The sequence below is a fragment of the Psammomys obesus genome, unplaced genomic scaffold, assembly GCF_907164565.1.
Source record: "Psammomys obesus unplaced genomic scaffold, mPsaObe1.curated_primary_1811, whole genome shotgun sequence".
NCBI lineage: Eukaryota > Metazoa > Chordata > Mammalia > Rodentia > Muridae > Psammomys > Psammomys obesus.
Window position 1 is genome coordinate 22,528,617 of NW_026585504.1, and position 24,373 is coordinate 22,552,989.

A 24,373-nucleotide genomic window follows, 5' to 3' on the forward strand; every position below is an offset into this window, starting at 1 on the left:
CGGTGGTCAGAGATTCACTTTTTTCTTGGTAAGGCTAGTGAATTTGAGGGACATTGTGACATACAGACACTTTAACCTTGATTCGCAGGAAGACAGTATGTGAGAGCCCTATGGGTGACAAGTGAGAGCTAAGTCCAGAATAATGATGTAATAGCCTGGAACCAGGGTGTTCAAATATAAAGGGTGCTGGGCTCAACTGCCCATCAACTGACTTTAGGGAGAGTTTAAAATTCTTCTCTGAGACCATTCAATATCCAGGCATCTTTAGATGTTTGCTTTGTTTCTGGGAGTGGGAGCTAATTTTTTTTTTTCATTGAAATGAGAGCAATGGACAGATTCAATGCAATTCCCATCAAAATACCAACACAATTCTTCATAGACCTTGAGAGAAAAATTATCAACTTCATATGGAGAACAAAAAACCCAGAATTTCCAAAACGATCCTGTACAGCAACAGATCATCTGGAGGCATCTCCATCCCCGATCTCAAGCTGTACTACAGAGCAATAGTAATGAAAATGCATGGTATTGGCATAGAAACAGAATAGTGGATCAATGGAACCAAATAGAAGACCCTGAAATAAACCCACACACCTATGGATACTTGATTTTTTACAAAGAAGCCAAAACCATTCAGTGGAAAAAAGACAGCATCTTCAACAAATGGTGCTGGTCCAACTGGATGTCTACATGCAGAAAAATGAAAATAGATCCACATTTATCACCCTGTACAAAACTAAAGTCCAAGTGGATCCAAGATCTCAACATAAAACCAGATAAACTAAATCGATTAGGAGAAAAAGTGGGTAAGACATTAGAACTCATTGGCACAGGAGACAACTTCCTGAACACAACACCAACAGTACAGGCTCTAAGAACAACAACTGATAAATGAGACCTCATGAAACTGAAAAGCTTCTGTAAAGCAAAGGACATAGTCATCAAAACAAAACGGCAGCCTACAGACTGGGAAAGGATCTTCACCAACCCTATATCTGACAGAGGACTGATATCCAGAATATATAAAGAACTAAAAAAGTTAAAAAGCAGCAAATCAAACAATCCGATTAAAAAATGGGGTACAGAGCTAAACAGAATTGTCAGTAGAGGAATACAAAATAGCAGAGAAACACTTAAAGAAATGTTCAGCGTCCTTAGCCATCAGAAAGATGCAAATCAAAACAACCCTAAAATTTCACCTAACACCCACCAGAATGGCTAAGATCAAAAACTCAAGTGACAACACATGCTGGAGAGGTTGTGGAGAAAAGGGAACCCTCCTCCACTGCTGGTGGGAATGCAAACTTATACAACCACTTTGGAAATCAATCTGGTGCTTTCTCAGACAATTAGGAATAGTGCTTCCTCAAGATCCACTATACCACTCGTAGGCATATATTCAAAAGATGCTCAAGTACACAACAAGGACATTTGCTCAACCATGTTTGTAATAGACAGAAGCTGAAACCAACCCAGATGTCCCTCAGTTGAGGAATGGATACAGAAATTGTAGTACTTTTACACAATGGAATACTACTCAGCATTTAAAAACAAGGAAATCATGAAATTTGCAGGCTAATGGTGGGACCTAGAAACGATCATCCTGAGTAAGGTATCCCAAAAGCAGAAAGATACACATGGTATATACTCACTTATATAGACCTATAAGATAGAATAAACATACTGAAATCTATACACCTAAAGAAGATAAACAAGAAAGAGGACCCAGGGTACGATGATTGATCCTCACTTAGAAAGACAAATGGGATGGACATTGGATGTAGGAGCAAACAAGTAACAGGACAGGAGCCTACCACAGAGGGCCTCCGAAAGACTCTACCTAGCAGTGTATCAAAGCAGATATTAAGACTCATAACCAAACCTTTGGCAGAGTGCAGGGAATCATAAAAGGGGGGGGGTTAATATGACCTGGAGAGGACAGAGCTCCAAGAACTAAATATATCTGGGCACAGGGGTCTTTTATGAGACTGTTTCTCAAAACAAGGACCATGTATGGATGTAACCTAGAACCTCTGTTCAGATGTAGCCCTTGGTAGCTCAGTATCCAAGTGGGTACCCTAATAAGGGGAACAGGGACTGTTTCTGACATGAACCCAATGGCGGGCTCTTTGACCTCCCTTCCCCCCCCCCCCCCCCCGAGGGAGGAGCAGCCCTGCTAGGCCACAGAGGAGAACTTTGCAGCCAGTCCTGAAGAAAAGATACCTGATAAACCATTATCAGATGAAAGGGGAGGAGGTTCTCTTCTATCAATGGACTTGGAAAGGGGCAGGGAGGAGATGAGGGAGGGAGGGTAGAATTGGGAGGGAAAGAGGGAGCAGGATACAGCAGGGATACAAAGTTAACAAACTGTAACTAATATTTTTAAAAAAAATTTAAAAAAAAAGAAATGAGAGCAATGGATAGGTATCGAGGGGAGAGGGCAGATCCCTGCTGGCTTTGGCTTTACAGACAGCAGGAAATGGTCCAGGTGAGGGGAAAATGAAACTCAGTTCAACCCGGTTACAGTAACCAGTGCTGGGCCATGACTTCAGGGATCTGAGCTCAGCTTGTTTATTTTTGTGATATTTAACCATAGCACAATTTGGAAGAAATTTTTTTCAGATAACAGTTAGCTCAGTCCTATGAATACAACAAAGCTTAAGACATGTTTGCATTGAAGCTCTTTACAAACTACATATGGCTTCATACATAAGATGGGTTCTTGTTGACTTAGTAGCTACACTCAAGATAAGGGCCTAAGGATAGTAACTGAAGTAAACATAATGCCTGTGGGAGTCAGGCCTGACCCTAAAATAACATAAAAGTCACTTAGATTGTTGTAAAGTGCAAATGACGGCTCTCACAAGGATGAGTTTTATGGCCTACAAGCAATGCTCAAAATTTAAGGGAAAAGAGTGTGGGATAGCTAAAGCATAACTTCTGGAAAATATGGGGCTGAGCCTGGTTCATCAGACAGGTTGTAAACTACATTCATTCCCAGCCTTCAGGAGGAATGAACATCTTCTTTTGAAGGATGCTTGTGTGTTTAACTTTCCTGGATTCACCGGTGCTTATCTGTGTGCACAAGGACTTTTGCCCTTTACAGATAGGCTGTGGGTATATGTGTAAGTTTCCCGGATCTTGCATGGAGCTCCATGCACGAGCTGAACTGGCTGCTTTCTAAGAGGTTAACTAATGCCCCCATTCCCTTTCTTAGGTGTCCCTCAGCACCACAGAGGCTGCGCTGGCACTGAATAGGTACATATGTTCGGCTGTGCTCCCGCTCCTCACTAGATGCGCCCCTCTCTTTTCTGGGACAGAGCACAGCACTTCTCTGATTGATTCTACGCTGCAGACAATATACAGGCTTTCCAAAGGACGGTCCCTCACCAAGGCACAGAGGGACACCATCGAAGAATGTCTGCTTGCCATTTGCAAGTAAGTTTGCCGTCCTGCATTTTTGACTCCTGTGTTGTGTGTAAGCGTTCATGGCAAATGCATGTATGTATGACACAGTTATGCGGAAGACAGATATATGATACAATAATGCGTGGTGAAACTGGCTATAAAGTCTGAGGAAACTACAAGGCCTTTGTCATACACATACCCAGCCTTCCCCCAGCCATCCCTCTTAGAATGTGCTTGTTACCTGTATTATTGTTACACATAATCATCCTTGGAAGACTCTTTCATTATGAGAAAGGGGAAGGACCAGTTCAGGATTTACCCGTTAAGGTGAAAAACCAGGAGAACGAATGTCTTCTGTGCCTGAAGTATTACTATAATGAACTAATTTCCTAGTTCCGGAACGAGACCCAGAAAGAATTAACCATCTAAAAGGAAGAACTTTTACACAGAAACAAGACTCTACATGTGAATCCGAACAGTCCACATCCAGGCTTCCCAGCACTCGAGCAAAAGAATGGGTCACAGGGAGGTATAAGGACAATAGATTTTGCCAGCGTAAGAAGGCATCAAAGCCAACGGGGAACCACGGGAATAAGCATTCAAGTCTGGAAGTACAAAGGATGAGTAATTGGTGTCACACTGTGGTCTAAGATCCCAATCTGCTGCTTAAAGCCGGTGGTTTTCCTGCTAGGCTGTGTGTTAGAGCCACGTTGTCAGATCCTAGAAAAACATCCAAGTTCACAGACCACAGTCCAGCCCCAGGATTTAAGATCCTGAGGAGTAGAATCCAGGATTCCAGCATTAAAGCTCCTTGAGTAATTTATTCTATTAATGATATGCAGCTGCAATTGGTAATTACTAGTGAAATGATCAATAGGCTCCCACTTTAGGGGCCAGAGGGACCTAATTAGTACCTAATTAGGGAACCCCTAATTCTTGTTAATGACATGTGTCCCAGATAATATGCTATATTATCTGTGATGACAAAGCTGTCATTATTCATTTGCCCAAACTCATATACTGTCCATCATGGAGAATGAGCCCCCATTTAAACTTTGGACATTGCTGGTGATGACATATCTCTGTAGGCTTACCAGTGGGAAGCATTGGCAATGGACAGTGGGTGAGACCATGCAAGTGGGCCTAGAAGGGATCTATGAGAATTCTCTATACCTTCTTCTTCTCAATCTTTTTGCGACTCTAAAACTAAGAGTCAAATTTGAAATGTGTATGGAACAACCTAACAGGTTACAAATATAAAAGCTGTCATAAAAGATGTCTTAACAAAGTGAACCTACATCATCTGTCTTTGTAACCTTCTAAAGCCCAGAGGCTTCGCTGCAAAGTACTATTTGCCCAACGCAAGTATAGGGTCAGAAATTAACATAGACTTAAGGCTCAAAATGGACTTTCTTTCCAATATTCCTATGCTGGCTAGTCTTATGTCAACTTGGCACAATCTAGAGTTATCTGAAATGAAGGAACTTCCATTGAGAAAATGCTTCAGTAATATCCAAGTGTAGTGTGTTTTCTAAATGAGTAATTAAAGAAAGGACCCAACCCATTGTGGGTGGTGCCATCCCTGGACTGGTGGTCCTGGGGTCTGTAAGAAAGCAGAGCCCCTGGGTGTGGTGGCACACACCTGTAATCCCAGCATTCAGGGAGGCAGAGGCAGATGGAACTCTGTGAGTTCAAGGCCAGCCTGGTCTACAAAGTGAGTCCAGGACAATAAAGACTACACAGAGAAACCCTGTACAAAAAGAAAGAGAGAGAGAGAAGGGGGAGAGAGAAAAGAAAGAAAGAAAGAGAGAGAGAGAGAGAGAGAGAGAGAGAGAGAGAGAGAAAGAAAGAAAGAAAGAAAGAAAGAAAGAAAAGAAAGAAAGAAACCAGAGCAAGCCAGGGGAAGTCATAAGGCAGAATATGAAGTCTGAGAAGCAAGCCAGTAAGCAGCACCCCTCCATGGCCTCTGCATCAGCTTCTGCCTCCAGGTTTTTCCCTGTTTGAGCGCCTATCCTGATTACTTTCGATGACAAATAAACAGCAATATGAAAGTGTAAGCCAAATAAACTCTTTCCTCCCCAACTTGCTTTTAGATCATCATGTTTCATTGCAGCAATGGAGACCCCCTAACTAAGATAATCCTCACCCCAAAATCATATGGTGATTTTGGGGTGAGGATTATCTTACACTGACAACTTTGTCCAAGGTGGCTACCATTGGTAGAAAATTAAGTTAAATAGAGTGGCCGTGGTCTTGCAAGATAGACAAGGCTTTGTAGACACACTGATCTGCTAGGAATTGTGGAGACTGAGGTTCTCTGCTTCACCACCTTGAAAGGAAGAACTCTGACCTCATTACTTACTGATGTGGACCTCCACATCTATCTTTAGTGGAGGCAATGGGACTCAGTAATAGCTTTACTCAAGAACAAATCCTCTCTGTTAGCATCACTGCTGAACCGGTGTGAAGAGCTGCTGCTGTCCTTGGTGTAGCTCTGGCAAGATCAGAACTCAGATTAGAGCCACATCAAGAAGGAGCCCAGTGTCTTGGCATTAGCTCTTTCCAACTAGACAAGCCAGGATTGTGTGACTGGTTAGAACTAGAATTTGGGGAAAGTAGTTTACATTCAACCTGAAAAAAAGGTTCCACATCCTGTCTCTGTCTTTCAGGGGGCAGTACTCTACTCTTATCCCAACTTAAGTTCCTGGTATAACAGACAGACTGATCATAACTAAGTATTTTATTATTTATTTGTAATAAGTCAATGTCTTTGTTAGATGCTTTACTGCTACAATGAAACACCATGACCAAAAAGCAAGTCAGACAGGGAAGGATTTATTTGGCTTACAGTTCCACATTGCCGTTCAGCATTGAAGGAAGTCAGGACAGGAACAAGGGAGAAACTTGGAGGCAGGAGCTGATGCAGAGGCCATGGAGGGGTGCTGGTTACTGCCTTGCTCCCATGGCTTACTCAGCCTGCTCTCCTATAGAACCCAAGACCACAGCCCAGAGGTGGCCCCACCAACAATGGGCTGAGCCTTTCCACATCAATCACTAATTAATATTAGATGGAGGCATTTTTTCAGTTGAGGCTCCTTCCTGGCAGGTAATTCTAAATTGTGTCAAGTTGGCACAAACTAGTCAGGACAGTCAGTCAACAACAGTCACAGATTTTTTTTCTGCTCCCCTTTCTTAAAGGAAGGGTTGGGAAGTTTTTGGTCTTCTTCCGCCTGCATTCAGCCTCCTCGCTGAAGGTGCTTTGACAAAATTTTGTTTGTTTTCTTTACCAACAAAGCCACTGTTCTTGCCACCATAGCTCCTTAGGTATCTATGAAAGGAATCTGAGGATTCATGAACTGAACTTTTGTAGCAAACTCTCGTGCATGTGTGTGTGTTTTCATGATCTGGAGAGAATCCATAGGTACCTCCTGGCTTTAGTTTGGCATCTGAATAATAGAAGTTAACCTCTCTTATTTCTCCTTTCTCTGTCTCAGAATTTGCTTAAACCAAATGCCACAGTCATGACTCTGTAATAACTCTTTCTTTAATTACTATTTAATTAATTACTTTGTTTGCCATTTGCAGAGTTGTTCTGAGGACAAAAGGCCCAAATATTTCCAATGGTGTGAAATTCCTGGACCAGACTGTCACCAGGGAGACTATAGGGTTTTTTTCAGATCATACCAGTAGGTGGCCTCAGATTCCACCTCTGTAGCTGACCCAGTTTACCTTCTTCCTTTGCAGCTACATAGTGAGACCCTGTCAAAGAAAGGAAGGAAGGAAGGAAGGAAGGAAGGAAGGAAGGAAGGAAGGAAGGAAGGAAGGAAGGAAGGAAGGAAGGAGATGGAGACAGAAAGAAAGAAGCTCTTAGAAGCCCTTAGAAATGGCATCTTCTTTCTGTTTTGTACTTTGCACATCATCACTGAATATATTTCCAATGCATACAGACCCCAGACCATGTTAATGCATGTTAATTTAACCTTAACCAATGGAATTTAACCATTTAACCAATGAAATTTAACCTTAACTATCCCAATTTATTAGTTATGTCCCTTTTTTTTAAATATTTTAACCATGTTCTATTTTTAAACGGAGGGCTTTGCCATCTGCTATCATTTATCCAAGATCTTTGGTTTGAGGCTTAGCCCTAACTTAATGCTTCTTTTTAGATTTTATGTTTTATTATTGGGTGTGAATGGAGTGTGTATGAGTTTGTGTGTGTGCATGTATGTGTGTTACAAGTGTGTATGTGTTCCTGTTTTACAGAGCACATGTAGGAATCAGAGAGCAGCTTTCTTGCATTGATTCTCTCCTTCCACTCTGGGATGGGGGAGGGGGCAGATCAAATTCATGTTTGTGCACCAAGCATTCTTACCCACTGAGCCTTCTTGCTGGCCCTAACAAATGCTTCCTTCATTCGTTTTTTTTCCCCCTTGTCCTTTCTTTCTTTTTTTTTCTTTCTTCCTCTTCCCACCGCTCAGTATTTACTCTGTCCCAACTTTCTGTTCTCTTGCTCCGTACTGCAGTCACTTGAGACCTTCCATGTTACAGCAACTTCTACGCCGTCTGGTGTTTGACGTGCCGCAGCTCAGCGAGTACTGCAAAATGCCTCTTAAGGTAAGCATCACTGTCACCACAAAAAGCAGTCCATGGCACAAAAGGTGTCCCAGGGGCTGCCCAGGGCACACACAATTAGAGAAGGAAAATGCGTTTTGGATTTTGACAGTTTAACAAGTTGCAATCCAAAAAACCAATCCAAAGCTCGAATGCTCAGCCTCAAAATCGTGGGCTCATTGTAGTTGCTACCTGCTGTGGTTAGTTACCTTCCACTACTTGATTTTTATTCAGAGATTGCTAAGGAGGACTTGGATTTTATGCTTTCTTACCCTAACCAGCTTTTAAAAATATTTTGAACCTCAAAAACTTCGAAACAATCCCTGTGGTTTTTCTTTTTCTTTTTTTGTTTTTAATTATTACTTCTTTTGTTATTTTATGTGTATCACCAGTGTTTTGCCTGCATGTGTGCATGCAGTATCGGCAAAGGCCAGAAGAGGGTAGCGGGTTCCCTGGGACTGGAGTTATGCCTGTTTGTGAGTCCTCGTGCATGGTCAGGAACCAAATACGCCAGGAATCAAACCAGGGTCCTCTGGAACAGCAGCCAGTGCTCTTAACTGAGCCATTGCCCCAGCCCTCCCTATGGTCTTTCATTCAAAGGATCTAAAATGTCCCTTTCCATGGTATTTTATGCTTTTTCTCTCTTGCTTTTTATTTCTTTTTTTTTCTATTTATTAATAAAGTCATTGCTAGGATTACTCTATTATAGCCCAGAGAAGCTAGTCCTGGCAGATGCCACTGCAGACCAACCATACTGACAATTTCCCTTTTTTTTTTTTAAAGAAATAGTTCAAGCAGTGGTTTAAGTGAATATTTTTAAATGATTTATTTATTTGTATTTTATGTGCATTGGTGTTTTGCCTGCATGTATGTCTTTGTGAAGGCGTCAAATCGTTTGGAACTGGATTACAGACAGTTGTGAGCTGCCGTGGGGGTGCTGGGAATTGAAACTGCCATCTCTCCAGCCCCCACCTAAGGAAACATTTATTGGGGTTACTAGAACGGTCAGAAGTCTTTGGTTCAGTCCTATAACCAGGCAGGAAGCTTTACACGATCACAGAGGTTCTCAGTCCCCCCACCCCATCCGACCCCAGGACTACGTTTTCCTTCTAACCTTAACCGTTCAGGTCTTAATCTCAAAGGGTACTGTAGCTGAAAGGCATGGGCTCCTGAGCTTGGCATTGTTTCTGTACAGATCGCTGTTGATGCTGGCTCCTAAGAGGCATTGCTGGTACCACTCAGTAAATTCACTTTGACATCCCATTAGAAGTGGTACATACCTGCTGGGCAGGGGTATTTCTAGTGTAATGTGCCCTCTCCTGGCCAGCTGTGGAACTGCTGTCATATCATTGAGCTGAACAAGGGCCAGAGAGCAGCCACACACAACCATCAACATCAGTCTTCAAACCCACAATTTTCTGCCCACCATCCCCCGCCCATATCAGCAAACCCCAGGATATTGCAGAATCACATGTAATCGTAGGAAATTACCCCCACACCTAACTGACTGGAACAGCACACTGGGACGCCTTTCAGAGGGTAACATTTTCTCATTTGAAACAGGATTGACGCCTCTCCATATTTTAGTCAGGCAGATGCCTCTCAGCCTGGGGCTCATTAAGTGTGAGCGCAGACCCTCCCAGAGGCATCCAAACAGGGGCCAGCTCCTTCAAACACTGGTTTCCCCTTCGGGATCTCTCTGACACACTGTTTTCCTCTCCCTGCATGTCTCTGGTGCCTGCGGATGTGCTGTACTCCTCGGGACCGGCGCCCTCCTGCTCTGACACGCCCAGCTTCTGACAAATCACTATGAGCAGTGCTGGAAGTATTACTGCCTGCCTTCGGGATGGGGGAGCTACGGGCTGGCTGTGGAGGAGGAGCTGCACCTCACCGAGAAGCTCTTCTGGGGGATTTTTGACTCCCTCTCCCACAAGGTAATGGCTACTTCCTGAGAAAACGGGTGACCCCAGTGATCCCCAGTGACACAGCTGCTAGCACCAGTTCGGCTTTATGTGTTTTATGGACTGTGCTAATGAACTCGCAAGCATATTTAAGCTGCCCTCCCCCCAGCTCTTCACCACCCCCCCACCCCCCCAAAAAACAATAACTATGCTCCAGGATAGGAACTAACCTAATCCTTGGAGTTAAGTAACATGCAAAACTACCTGAGCTAACACATGGGAGGGCAGCCACCAGAGCAAGTTTCAAAGTATTTTAGTTAGTTAATGCTCTTTTTCTTTTTCTCCTCGCAGTGTTATAGCTCTGGTCCATTTCCTGTATACTTCCTGATTGTGAATGGACTAGCTGCCTCACACTCATTCTGATTTATGTTCCCTCAAATTCTAAGACAGAATAAAGGCAGCCTGCCTGCCTGCCTGCCTTTCTACCTTTTCTCCTTCTGCTACCTTTGTCTGGGATTTATGTCACAGAAATGGGTAAAATATTAATAAAAATCTCTACCCACCACTGTGGAGCTTAGAAGATCTTCAAAGTTCCCTCCCCAGTCAAAGGCTGGGTCATTTTCCATAACTATTCTTAGCAGGGAAGTTTCTAACCCTTTTTAGTCTAAGGAAAACTATCTTAACCTTTGGATATTCGTGGTGCTTATTTGGAATAACATTGATTCAGGCCTTTAAGATTCTTCAACTTAAAGTGAATGGTGACTTAAGGGCTTTATAGATGACCATTTCATCCTCCAGGAATGTTCTAGTTGTCTGTGGAAAGTGCTGAAGGTCAACCTGGACAAATGCATCCTTTGTATCTGTATTTTTCTTGGTGAGTAAGTGATTCGGATGACAGCTGTGGCTCTGGTTTGTCTATTGGAGTGCTCTGTTTTTCCTCGCAGAAATATGACCTGGATCTCTTCCGGATGGCCCTGCCTTGTCTCAGTGCTATTGCTGGGGCCTTGCCACCGGACTACTTAGATACAAGAATCACAGCCACATTGGAGAAGCAGGTCTCCGTGGATGCAGAAGGAAACTTTGACCCCAAACCTATCAACACCATGAAGTAAGTTCAGAGCCCCTTCTAAACTGTTTCATATTCCGTACGGTAGCCAATATTTTTCTTTTCGACTATAGGAGAAGCTTTCTTCCCCCCCCCCTTCCCTCCTGCCAACCCTGCTTATCCTTTCCTTTGTCACTACAAGTCACACCAGGAAACAAGGTTCAATCCATCCATATCTGATTATACACTATATTACTTATATTCCAGGCTTTGGGGAGGGGTTGGTTTAATACATGAAAGAGACACACTCACAAAAATGAATGTTGTCTGAGGCATTACAAGGCCCACGCTTGTAAGTGATACAATTAATGTATTAATGAAGAGGTGGGGGTTTTTTTTGTTATTTTTTTTTTTTACACAAAAATCTTTGCTCTTTGTAAATCAGGCCTATACAGATATAATAACATCAAAACAATTTCATAATAACAGGACTTCAGGATGATAGCAGAATGTCTGAGGTCCTTTCAGAGCTTGGCTCTGCTCTTTGTCACACTAAGGGATGCTTTGGAGTCACCCTACAGTAGTGCCTTAAAATTCCTTCTTGTGAGTATTCGTGATCCTTTACCGAAGTTCAACAGACCGACATGCTCCCATCCAACTCCAGGTTCAAGCGTGTTTAGCCTCAGGGCAAAATAATTACTATGTTAGATTTTCAGGTCTCTCTCTCCACTTCCAAGTATGTGTCCAGGGACAGACTGACTTTATCCCTGGAGACATTTTAATGAAGAGCAAAAATGCCTTCAAAATGAGCTGGAAAATAAGCTGGATCCCGTATGATCCCCCTGGACCTGTGTTTGGTAACAGTGGCTCTCAAAGACGATCCTAAACCCTTCCTAGGAGTGTCAGCTCAGCTAAAGTATAAAAGTCATCAATGGGAAACTAAGTACACCTTCCACTGGATGAAGCATTGAGTATAGGGATGTTGAGAAACAGCAGTAGACCTCCTACATGGAAGAGATAAAAGATACAGTAAAAATGAAAGCTCAGGCAAGAAAAAGAAAATAGGGGCTGGCTTTAGAGAAAATGTAAGCAGAGCAAATGCTGACAAAGTAAGTTATGTGACAACGGGGTGTGTCACAACTATTGTCACCATTACACTAGCGATTGTGCACAGATGATGCGTGGCTCCATACTGTTTCGAGAACTCTTGTTGCTTCAAATCTTTGGCATCAGTAAATTGAGTAACATGAGAACTAGAGATTAGTCCCATGTCTAAAACAAAGAAGCCCTAATTACCAAGGCACACGGTCCTAACCAGAACCTAATAAGAAGCTCATGAGCCAGATCATCTCCCCAAGGACAATGGCAATCTTCAGCTGCCTTCACTGGATGAATCACCTTGAGCTTGCTGCCTTTTCTCAAGTTCCAGGGAGAACGAATTTGATCCATCTAGTCATATACCTGACCTTGGGGGCCGTGAACCTAACATCAAATGCAATAGCAGAAGACCGTCTGATAACACAGGATAATGAAAAAGGGATGAGAGCTGCTAGGCAAACAGAAATGACAGGCATCTAACTCTTTTTACAAAAATCTCCCGGTAATGAGTCACTAATTTGAAATAAAAGGCAACCAGTATCTTGTAATATCTGACCTTATTGTTGTTCTCAGACTGGAGCTATAGGATGACAAGATTCTCACTGACACAGACCAGATCTGGCTCTGAAACCACAGTGGTACTACAGAAACCAGGAGAGCCCAGGGAAGCTAGGGAAAGGCCACCTATGTGCGGGTGTTCATAGAAATCCTGTGATCAGAGCTGAGTGGATACCCGGAGCACAACACTGGCCTCGCCACCCCTGCTCAGTAGTGTAACTGTGTCTAAAGTAGCTTAAGCTATGAAGAAGGCTATTAACAAATCCTGCAGGTGACAGCAAACTGCTACTTTGACTCACCTTTTACCATGTCTAGCAAAAAAATGCTTATGGAGGCTGTAATGCTTTTTTGTTGTTGTTCTCAATTCACAGTTTTTCCTTGCCTGAAAAATTGGAATACATTGTCACCAAGTATGCTGAACATTCTCATGATAAATGGGCCTGTGACAAGGTAGGGATTACCAGCCAATTGACAACTGTTGGAAAAAAAAAAATAGCCCAAGAACATTATTGGGTCTGATCCTGGAAATCTGCCTGATTTGTCTAAGTGACAAAGTCCCCATGCCAAGAGCATTCATTATTTCTGGGCAGCAGTTTCTCAGGGTTGGTAGAGGTCAGAGAACTAGGTGGTGGCAGCTGCTGGTGCTGCATTTGTGATATTCAAGAAAATGAACAATTCTGGAAGTGTCAGTAGCTTTCTTATCATGGCGTTCCCTGGAGTTATGCCCAAGCACGCATTTGTGTGTATTTATCATAAATGCTTCATCAGGGTGGGAAGCTTGTTGTTTAATTTTTTTTTCTTTGAAGTCAACATTGGAAAAAAGTAACTAAAATTGAAAGCCTCGCTCTTCTGTTGCTTGAGAAGCTGAATTGCATTCCAGGAAAACCACATGAGGTCTCCCTTTAGAGGGTGCTGCAAGAGCCTCTAGGCACTCAGTTCATCTGCTGGTTAAAATTCCTCCCCATGCGAGGTCAGACTGCTTAATAAGTATAAATGTTGTGCCAAAGACATGCCATATTGGAGAGGGCAGCCAGTGAAGGAATGGGACCACTGCTCAGCTTGTAGCAGTGGGTGCATTCTGAAGGTAGGGCCATTGAATGGTATCTCCATAGAGTGTACGCTCACAGGTAAAAGGAACCCACCAGCCACTGTCTCCGCTCTGTCTGGGCCTGTGCTCAGTTCTAATCTTTTCGAGGGTTCCTACATACACTAATGATATCAACCACTGAACTATAGAATGAGCTATATAACCCACGATTCTAGACCGGGATTGGCAAGCCTCTTCTGTGCAAAGGCTGTGAAAATAATCAAATAATCCATCATGAAATGGGTAATGAGCATTTGCAGCCCTCTGGGTCAGACAGCCTCCATCGTAGCGACTCGTTTCCACTTTATAGCATAAAAGTAGCCACAGAGAAAACAAAACACTGACAACAAAAGAGGGCCTGTATGCCAATAAAACTTTATTTAAGGAAAAACAAAAACAACAACAGCAACAACAAAAAAAAAATGGATGGCCATCTGGACTTGCTTACTGTAGAGCATATGGGTTTTCTAATTTCTTCTCGGTGTGGCCACTTGTCCAAAGCATGGATTAGGGATTCATCTCTATGAGTTCATAGCCATAGTTAATCCACCTTCAAACTGCGTGGATTTTACCCCTTTTACTCTTCGTGTGTTTCAGCAGCACTTGCGGTCCCCATGCCATGACTTCGGTCTCAGCTGCTGTCATCTCAGGCCCAGGCCACTGTGATTACCTCGCTGGCCTCCTTATGTGCATTTTACCCAGTCTTTTTTGCACACCACAAGCATGGGACAACTCCAATATGCGCATTTTGTCACATGATATTAATATTTCTCCTGTCCAGCCCCTGTCCCATCTTAAAATTCCTTAACAAGTTCTAATTCTTCTTAAAATAAAGGTCAAAATCCCCACGTGTCCTCGTGATGAGACTTCCCTTTCTCTCTGCCCCTCAGTCACTTCCTGTACTTTCAGACCCTCTCTCACACACTTTACCTGTGCACCAAATACTTCCCTGGCTGAGCAAGGTAGTCACATGCCCTCCATAACTCACCCTGCAAGTGCCAACTCTAAGCATTGATTCCTACGTTGATCCTCTCCCAAGTTTCTTACATGCAGGCCACCTTCATACTTTCTTCTCTTCCTTCATAGTATTTTAAAGTTATTTGTATATAAACACATTAACATATTTATAACAATTCCATATTTGTACATTTAGCTCGCTTATCAGTGACCTATCTACTAGTGTAGTCATTTGATTAGTATTGCTCCCTGACACCAGTGCGAGGCTTAGTTAGAGCAAGGACATACGCTCACCATTGCCCAGACATGTTTGTTATCTGACATAGAGACCCTCAAGAACCTGCTGACCTCAAGAACCTCTTCCTGGGGCTGAGGAGATGACTCAGTAGTTAAGAGTACCTCCTGCTCTCACACAGGACCTAAATTCAGGCCCAGTCCACATCACACAGCTCACAAATGCCAGTAGCCCCAGCTCTGAGGGAAGTTATCACCCTCTTCTGGCTTCTGAGGACACTGAACTCACATGTACAAACACATATATGCACAGAATTAAAAACTTTAAAGTATAGCTCTTCTTATGGGAGAAATAGATTTATCCAGCCACAGTGATACAGGTTGTATAGTTCTGAGATTGGCATAAGCACATGATTAGAGCACATGAGAGTAGAGTACCAAATCCCATAGTTGGTGTCCAGAGATGCTGTCTAAAGGGGTAACATTTACAGCCTGTTATAAAAGATGGATAGACATTCAGTGCAGGGAAAAGGATGTGTTTATTGCTGAGTCAGCAAATGCAGACCAGCAGAGGCAAGCGAGAGCTTGTTGGCTTTGGGGATCCACATAGCTAGAACGTGGAGTAGAGCAGGGGAGAGGGTGGCAGAATGTGGAGAGCTTTACAGACTTAGAAGTCATGGGAGAGTTTCCATTTTTCCCATGGTGGCAGGTGACCGTCAGAAATCATAAGGGAATAGAATTCTCTAGCAGGTGATTTTGGTAACTGTCACCTAACAATAGTAGAAAACAAATCCATGAATAGGTGACAGATTGAAAGCAAGAAGAGTATTTAAGGAGCTATTGAAGTCGTGGAGGTGAGCTCAATATTAAGAAGGATACCAGCCAGAGAGGCAGGCAAAGGAATGGGCCTAGGAGGCAGAGAAATGTGAGGTGTGCAGAGAGATAAAGAGGAACTTCCCTGTTAGAGCATTAGAAACAGCGGAAGCTCAAGAAGGGGTCATCACCTAGGGCTAAGGAACCCAAGAAAAGAGGCATTTGAAGAAGTAACATCTGGGTTCTCCTAAGACACACCGCCAAGCACATCAAGCAAGGCTCATAATGTTTGAAAATTAGGGATCAGCACTGCTCTAGACATACCTATTGGACATCAATCATGAGAGGTAGCTGAAACCACAGACCTAAATAGAGAAGCCAGGAAGCATGTGTCTCTTGGGAAGCGATAGAAACCAGAGAAATGTGCACATTTGACAAGGAGGTAGAGGCAGAACTTGAGGAGGGACTGTATAGCTGGGAGTCCTTGAGCTTTGAGGCTGGAGAAGTCAGGGGATCCTACCCAGCTGTGTATCCACAGTGCCCAAGATTCTTTCTGAACAAGGAATCCACCAGTGGTGCTTTGCAGTCTTAAGCCTCTGTGACTCTAGAAAGCACGCAGCACTGTCATTTTGCCAAGTAGACGCCTCTCTCCAGCCGATGGTGAATCTGACCTCCTCTGAGCTCTGCCTACTTATCTTGCTGTGAGTTGGACACACCGTCCTGGGGCACAGCGTTCTCAGTGTTTTTCGAAACAGTGTTCTACGTGGCCCTAAAACTTACAAGCAAAAAAGTGAAGAGGACAGCAGCTGGAACAAAGAAGGAATAGGGGAGCAGAGGTCAGGATTCGGGAGGCACAGGCTTGACAGCCTGAAAGGATCAGTTAGACATCTGCTAAGGGAGTTTTTCCTCTCTGTCATGGTCCATTATGCTACTTGAGAAAACAAGCAGGGATCTGGGTCAGCTAGCAGGTTCTTTGTTTGACCTGAGAACATTTCTACAGAGTCACAGTGGATGGAAATATGGGATTTCTCTGGATGAAAACGTGAAGACCCACCCACTTATACGGCCCTTCAAGACACTAACAGAGAAGGTAAGGAACAGGATTTGTGACCATGTGGCTATGCTATGCCCCCCCCCTTGGGCATTGTATCAGACAACCCGTTGCTCTCACAATCCCTAGCAGCTTTCATGAACTGGCAAACAGTGCTCACCTCCTTCCCAAGCCCCTACTTTCTAAATAGGGTCAAGAAGCCCTATTTAGCACTTACAGATGGCTCAAAATGCATTCCTCCTGCAACTAACCTAGGAAGGGATTTTGTTAAACTGTTAAGCTGTTGAGCTAGGAAGGAGAAATGGCTAGAAAAAGATTTAAACAGAAGAGTTCTGCTATATTGAGAAGAGAAAGAAAGTGCCTGAAACGGGTCACTTCGGTTTTTCCCTTCCTTCCTTTTTTTCCCTTTATTTCTTTTTCTTTCCTTCCTTCCTTCCTTTTTTTCCCTTTATTTCTTTTTCTTTCCTTCCTTCCTTCCTTTTTTTCTTTTTCTTTTTTTAAAATTAAGTACTCTGGTTCACCTCAATTCTGAATTCTGGTCTTAAAATCTGGTTTTAAAATTCTGGTAAGCATTCTTTGTAAGCTTAAGTTTAGTGTCATACATAAGAGATGATATACATATCTTTAAGTGTTGACCACTCATGAAATTGGGCATACATCAACAGAATTCTAATTCTAATAAGTTCTATTTCTAAGGATCAAGGCAGAGCTTAGTATAACTGCATTTTGACAATGTCCCATCTTAAACATAAGACATATTGAGTACTTTTCCTGACCCTTCACTTCTTTATAAACTATAGATAATATCATTGATAATATTGGTTCATTTCCCCTAATAAAGAGACCATAGGCTTGATATCCTATAATCCAAAGCATCAAAAATGTTGTGTGCTATACACAAGATGCTGCAGATGACATTTTGATCTTATGAGGAAAGGATGGAGCAAACCATCCCTTCTGTGTGTTGTAAAAAGATGGGTAGGATGTGTTCTACATGGCTCTTCTGTGCAAATTTCCTCTAGGAGAAGGAAATTTATCGTTGGCCTGCCAGAGAGTCCCTGAAAACCATGCTGGCTGTGGGCTGGACGGTGGAAAGGACCAAAGAGGGAGAAGCTTTGGTTCAACAAAGAGAGAATGAGAAACTTCGATGTGTATCCCAGACCAATCAGGTATGACTGCCGCACTCATTAGTCCACACTTGGCCAATAGGAACCATGATGAATCTAGGTGTTCACCATCTAAGGTGAACAGCTGGGGGGGGGGACAGCCATGTATTTGTGGAGCCTGATGGCAAGAAGGAAAACAACAATGGCAAACTTATAAACTCTGCCTCTTCTTCTCCTAGGGCAACAGCTACAGCCCTTCTCCTCTAGACCTTTCAAATGTTGTGCTGTCCAGGGAGCTCCAGGTCAGTGCCAACTTAAATGCAGAACAAACGTCAGTGCTTTCTAGACCTTTCCAGATCAGGGCATGTTACCCCCCAAAGAGTTAAAGGAGAAAAGCAGAGAGTGTGCCTACAGCATATTACCACTCTGACATTAAAGCTGAAGAGGGCTGTGTTGTGCCGAGGCTGTGAGGTAAACACCAGAGAATTAACTAGTCATCTAAGAATGGGAGGCTGTGCTTCCAAGGGTACCATAAATGGTGATGACTCAGTACAAGGAAGAATAGTCACCAAAGTCTTCATGTCAAACTCCCAACATAAAATAAGAGAAATCTGGAGAAATACAACACCTGGGTAAAAATTCTTGCCTGGTCCTAGTCAATCTCATATGCCATAAGGATACCCTGCATGAGCCACAGCAATTTCCCCACAAGGGTGCAAGAAAGCGATCAGTGTAGGACCCAGAGCTCTAAAACAAACAAACAAACAAACAAAAGATGCTAATAAGAGCTTCGAGATACTTCTATGCACTCCTCCTTCATGCACATACTGGTGCCTGTGGCCTGTGCTATAGCCTGGGGAAGAAGCCAGTGGACCAGCAACTTGGGCCTTAAAGGAAGTTTCTTTCCAAAGTACATCCTTTGCTCTAGGTCAAAGCTGATGAACTTATAGAAAAATTCCTTCTATTTGATAATCTCAATGACAATGTTTCCAGCAAGGTGTGATTTTTTTTAAGTTGATTAAGGTAAAGATTTTCATAGATTCTTGACTTTGGCTTGACTTCTCCTGCCCAGCTCCTTATCTTGGGGTGAGAAGTATGAGACTAAGATAAGAGGCACTGGCAGTGTGCAGCTTTGGCTGGAAATGTGTGTTTCTTATGGATGCACTCAATTCCCAGGATAATAAGTTGCAAAGGAAGGGCAGAATATGAAATTGTTTTCCATGCATGGGATGATATAAATCTAATGAGGTGTGTCACACAGACTAATTAATAATGGTAGACCCCCAGCAGCAGGCAGGTAGCATCTGTGGAAATGCTGGAAGATGTGAAGCCATTTTTTTTTTGCTTGCTTTCTCTCTAACTTGTGTCTCTGGGGTGGGGCACAGGGAATGGTGGAGGTGGTGGCTGAAAACTATCACAATATCTGGGCCAAGAAGAAGAAGTTGGAGCTAGAGAGCAAAGGTGAGCTTGTTTCATAGCATCTCATGGGGAAAATGAGCTGTGGGTATGGTAGCTCCATTTTCCCAGAGGTACAAAGGAAGACACAGTTGTGTTTATCTCTCATCTTACTCCAGGTGGTGGCAGTCACCCTCTTTTGGTACCATATGATACCTTGACTGCCAAGGAAAAGTTCAGGGATCGAGAGAAAGCACAGGACCTGTTCAAATTCCTCCAGGTGAATGGCATTATAGTTTCTAGGTAAGTCATCTTCCATGTGATATTAGTGGGACAGAGGAGGTGGTGTGAGCATGAGCTCACCATTGGGTATTTAATCACCTACCAAAAAAAAAAAAAAACCTATTAGATTAAAGGCAGTGCTTGAAACTTTTGAGAGGGGTTATAATGAATGCAGGCATATGTACTCACAAACATTAGGTTACAGGTCAAAGCCTTTTCTTGGTATTTTGCTCCAGCAATTAGAGTTATAAGCCACATTCATAATATACCCATGAAACTTTATAATTTAGCTGCCTTTAAAGAGAAGTGAGAATTTGAGGCACAAGCAAAGCAATGTTTGGTATGCTAGATTATTTTTTAGATTTCTTCCCTATTCCTTTTAGGTGTCTTATTCAGCCTTAACTCAAAACTCTATCTATAAACTTGCAGCTGAAGATCTTTGTAAAATAGCCACTTGGTTTGCATAGAAGCGGCAGCCCTTCCTCACTTTGATCTGAGTGTTTTAGATTGTGTTAAACAGTACCAATAACAGCAGCAAGCACAACCAAGAGAAGCAGCTTTTAACCCCACGGGAATTGATTGTTCTGAAGCCACAGCTCCCCTGGGAAGAAGGGACACGTCAAGATATCCTAAGACATTTCATCACACGTTGATGAATGTTTCCTGTGAAGTTGGCCTGGACTGCATAATTCTTAAAGGAATTTGCTTACTCTATGTGGCATTGTGCTATAAACGAAAAATGAAGTGGTGATCCTGTTCTCATACACCCATTCCTCTTCAAAGAGATAGTTGCCAAGCAAGTTTTTTTTTCTACTTAATGCCAGATAAATAAAACTATACAGATATGTCTACGTAGTTCATATGAAGAAAATTGCAAAACTTATTTGCCACATGGTAGGAAAGGTCATACTGCAGGAGAGAGCCTATAGGGGAGCTTTGAGAAAGACTCCCTGCTTTAATCCTCTTTTTAACACTGAGAAGAATGCTGAGTGTAATTTGCTGATAAAATTCCTTGCTCAAAGAAATGAAAATCTCCCCTTTACTATAACCAAGGGGGAGGGGGACCAGGAGCAGTGGCCAAGAGGGAAAGAGGCCAAAGGGGAGTGGGGGGGGGGAGTGGACAGGGCAGCATAGCCAAATTGCATGATTTACATACTGAAGAGCCTCTGTAGGAAGGGCAACCCAGCCCCTGGGCTGGAGGGTTCAGGGTTCAGGGTAGGGTATGCCAAACATTCCCTGTAACAGGCAGGGACTAAGAAATGCTGGGAGAACCTGGAGACCAGGTCCACTTTGTCCCAGGCTTGAAATCTAACAAGAACTTACTACTTTTATCATTCCATATAATTTATGCTTTGCTCATGTCTCTCTATAGCTAGCATCAGGTTAAACATGTGAGGGATATTTGTCATCTTCTCTGACTTATCGCCAACTCAATATTTTTTTTAGTAATAATTATAAAGATCTTTCTGGAGACTCTGCAGAGAAACTACTGTAACAAAAGTGTTACGTGCTCACATAGTCAGATCCAAGCACAAGAGTCGATCAGCCAAACGATGAGCCATGCCACTAAGCCAGAACAACTGTCAACACTGAAAATTAAATTCAACAGCATGGGTGGATGGGTGGTACACCAAAATCACATAGTTTTCTCTGCTACTTCTGGGATTCATTCTTTCCAATCTAGAGGTATGAAGGACATGGAGCTAGATGCCTCCTCCATGGAAAAGAGATTTGCCTACAAGTTTTTGAAAAAGATCCTGAAATATGTTGACTCTGCTCAAGAGTTTATTGCTCACTTGGGTAAGTATAGCTGTAAAATGCCCGGAGTTTGGTATTCCTTTAGAAGGAATGATCTAATTATGAATGATCTTCTTATGTCACTGTTGTTCATGATTCACTGAGACATATAATTTAGGTGGAAAACGGCTGAGATTTATTTCCCCCCTGCTTAAAAACTTAAGGTTAGTTCCTTGGTTTCTCTGCTGGATTTCACCAGCTCTTTTGTTGTTTTTGAAAGCAACTCACCCTATTAACTTTACCATACTTTATGACTGTGGACATGGCTGAGACTGCTTGAGAAAAGGGTGTAGGGAGACAGCCGTAAGAGAACTGACACTAGACATACCCATCCAGCACAGTCGCAAAGTGCTTTGTAAGATGTTATTTCGTGAAAGTGACTAGGCTTGCTCCTTGTCTTTTGAAAAGCTGCTCTGCTTCTAAAAATGCTATGATTGTTCCTTTGTTTATTTGTTTATTTGTTCTGACCAAAGTATGTTACCCCATCTTTGTAGAAGCTATTGTCAGCAGTGGGAAAACGGAAAAGTCTCCTCATGACCAGGAGATCAAATTCTTTGCCAAAGTAAGTGTTTCTCCTTTGCTCAGTATCTCTACAACTGGGGGTATAGTTTAAATGAGTCCATCAAGGAGATTTAAATCTCCAAAAGCCTCAGTGAGGCAGAGCTTTATTTTCCTGTTGTAGAGCAGACCCAGTGTGGATAGGAGTTTCGAGTATTCAATTGCTTGGCTCCACGCCGTGGCCTAGGGACTCAGGATCCTCCTCCTTTGTTCTACACCATCTGTAACAGTGTGCTTCATGTTAGCATGGTCCAAACAAACTCAAGCGCATCACATCTGTGGGAAAGGGATGTGTAAAGGAAAGGGGAGGGGAGAGCAAGCTACTGCTTTTCTGGAGTTCTAACCTAGTGCCACAAGTAAGTCTTTTTATCTTACTCTATCTACAAGGGAATCTGGGTAAGGTATTCCCCACCTCAGTGGTCCTATGCCTCCCTAAAATCAGCTGTCTGTTCTATCTCTGAAGGAGAGAGAATGCATTTGGGTACCAATGAATGTTGTCTATATAAACCTTCTCAGAGGACCAAATACCTTTCAATATCTTTGCCCTAAGAGACTTAAGGTGAGGGCTCAGCTGTGCCTTGAGTGTATTTGTTAATACAGTGGCAGAGAAGGCAACCTCAGTTCCCCAGGGATTGTCTTTAAATCAGATCCTCATGCAAAAATTGTTGTGCCTTTATTTAGTCAATGGCCTTTCCTTTCACATAACCCCAACACTTCTGGTTTGTAGCACAGGAAATTATTATTATTATTATTATTATTATAACAATAATAATGCAAAGTGAGATCCAGAATAAAATTTCCTGGAAATCAACAGCCAGTGTTGAAAGGCCTTTGCTCCCTAAGAATGAATTACTTAAAAGGAACTTGGATCAACTACCTTTAAAATGATGTCTGATGGTTTCCAGGTTCTCCTCCCATTGGTCGACCAGTACTTCACCAACCACCGCCTTTACTTTCTGTCATCTCCTCTGAAGCCACTGAGCAGCAGTGGTTATGCATCCCATAAAGAGAAGGAAATGGTGGCCAGGTGAGTCTATGGAATCTATAGAGGGCCACTGTGTTACTCAGCTTTGAGTTTCTGTAACAAGATGGCCTGAGATAAGCAAAGCTAAAGGGGTTTATTTAGCTCATAGTTGGTAAGTTTCAAGTCCAGGATGAGTAGACACATTTCTTTCATCCCAGGGTAGGGGGACCAGATGGCAGTGATGGGGAGCTCACTGTGGGCAAACGGCTCAGCTTGTGGCCAGAAGTCAGAAATGGCAGAATCCTAAGATCTCCGTAAGGGCATGTCCCACTGACCTGAAAACTACCCACTCGGCTTCATCCCCCAAGCATCCCCAACTTCCCAGTAGCAATACCCTAAAGACAAGCTTTTTCAAACTGCCATTCTCAGTGTTAATGTGGTTTACTGAAGACATCAGCTCCATAGGGGACTGAATGACAAGTTCTTTGTAGAAATTATATAACATGATGATTAGTAATTCAGAGCCTTGATTGCCTTCTGCCTTTCTTAATTGGAAATATTTTATATTTGTGTATTTATATCTTGGTGATCTCAGGAGCTTATGGAACTGCACTATTAGGGGTGTTTATGGGACTTGGGAAATACAACATACGCAGGTCAGTTACCCTGAAATAACATTGAGAAGAAGATTCCTCTGAAGCTTGGGAAACACCCAACATTAAGGCACACGCTGCTTTCAGTTGCCTCCTTACCGAGTTTGCAAGATCAAACATTTTAAAACTCAGATCTTACAAACCCTACTGGGGATAATCTGAGATTTGAAAGCTAGACCTGCTTAATTTGATCAAAATGTTTATTCACAAGTATCAGTCTCAGGTGAAGGGTTGGGTAAGGGTGCTTGACGGCCAAGCATGACTACCTGAGTTTGGATCTCAGTGTCCATGTAAGGAGCTGAGTGCGGCTGTAGGGCAGGAGAATCATTGGAACTTGCTGGCCAGCGGCCTAGCAACACACTCAGTGGAAGACACTGTCGCTAAAAGAATAAGGCAGAGAGTGATAGAACACCAGATAGTACCATCCTCTGACAACTAGATGCACAGACACACAAACATCACACACAAACATCACACACAAATATCACACACACACACACATACACACACACACACACACACACACACACACACGCCAGCCTACCACTCCCCTAGGCATAAGGTAGGAGGAGGTTACCTTAACAGGCCTTGACATAAGGGAAACTTCATTGAGGCCGATGGGTGCCAGCTAACATGCTTCAGGTTCTCTGTTTGATCAACAAAAGGCCAACTGTGTAGCAGACTTCTAAACAGCAGAGATCTAAAGAGGACAGTGAAAGTCTAAATACTCTCCACTGACTGTGGACATGCACATCATACTGAATAAGAAAGAGCTCAGCCATTAACTATCACAGTCTTTGGAAGTATATTCAGCTTAAAGATTTTCCTAACATTAAACACTCTGCAAGGACA

The 24,373-nt window shown here is 42.9% G+C and overlaps 1 protein-coding gene across 1 annotated transcript in view; it reads left to right on the forward strand.

Moving 5' to 3' along the window:
- Ryr3 (ryanodine receptor 3) overlaps window positions 1-24,373 on the forward strand; it is a 530,745-nt gene that overhangs the window by 414,158 nt on the left and 92,214 nt on the right. The window contains exons 48-60 of the mRNA XM_055599056.1: window positions 3,218-3,438; window positions 7,935-8,025; window positions 9,816-9,956; window positions 10,868-11,031; window positions 12,996-13,074; window positions 16,716-16,805; window positions 17,789-17,935; window positions 18,112-18,174; window positions 19,258-19,333; window positions 19,447-19,570; window positions 21,234-21,349; window positions 21,841-21,908; window positions 22,810-22,931. Coding sequence (XP_055455031.1) covers window positions 3,218-3,438; window positions 7,935-8,025; window positions 9,816-9,956; window positions 10,868-11,031; window positions 12,996-13,074; window positions 16,716-16,805; window positions 17,789-17,935; window positions 18,112-18,174; window positions 19,258-19,333; window positions 19,447-19,570; window positions 21,234-21,349; window positions 21,841-21,908; window positions 22,810-22,931 — 1,502 coding nt within the window. The remainder of the gene's footprint in view (window positions 1-3,217; window positions 3,439-7,934; window positions 8,026-9,815; window positions 9,957-10,867; window positions 11,032-12,995; window positions 13,075-16,715; window positions 16,806-17,788; window positions 17,936-18,111; window positions 18,175-19,257; window positions 19,334-19,446; window positions 19,571-21,233; window positions 21,350-21,840; window positions 21,909-22,809; window positions 22,932-24,373) is intronic.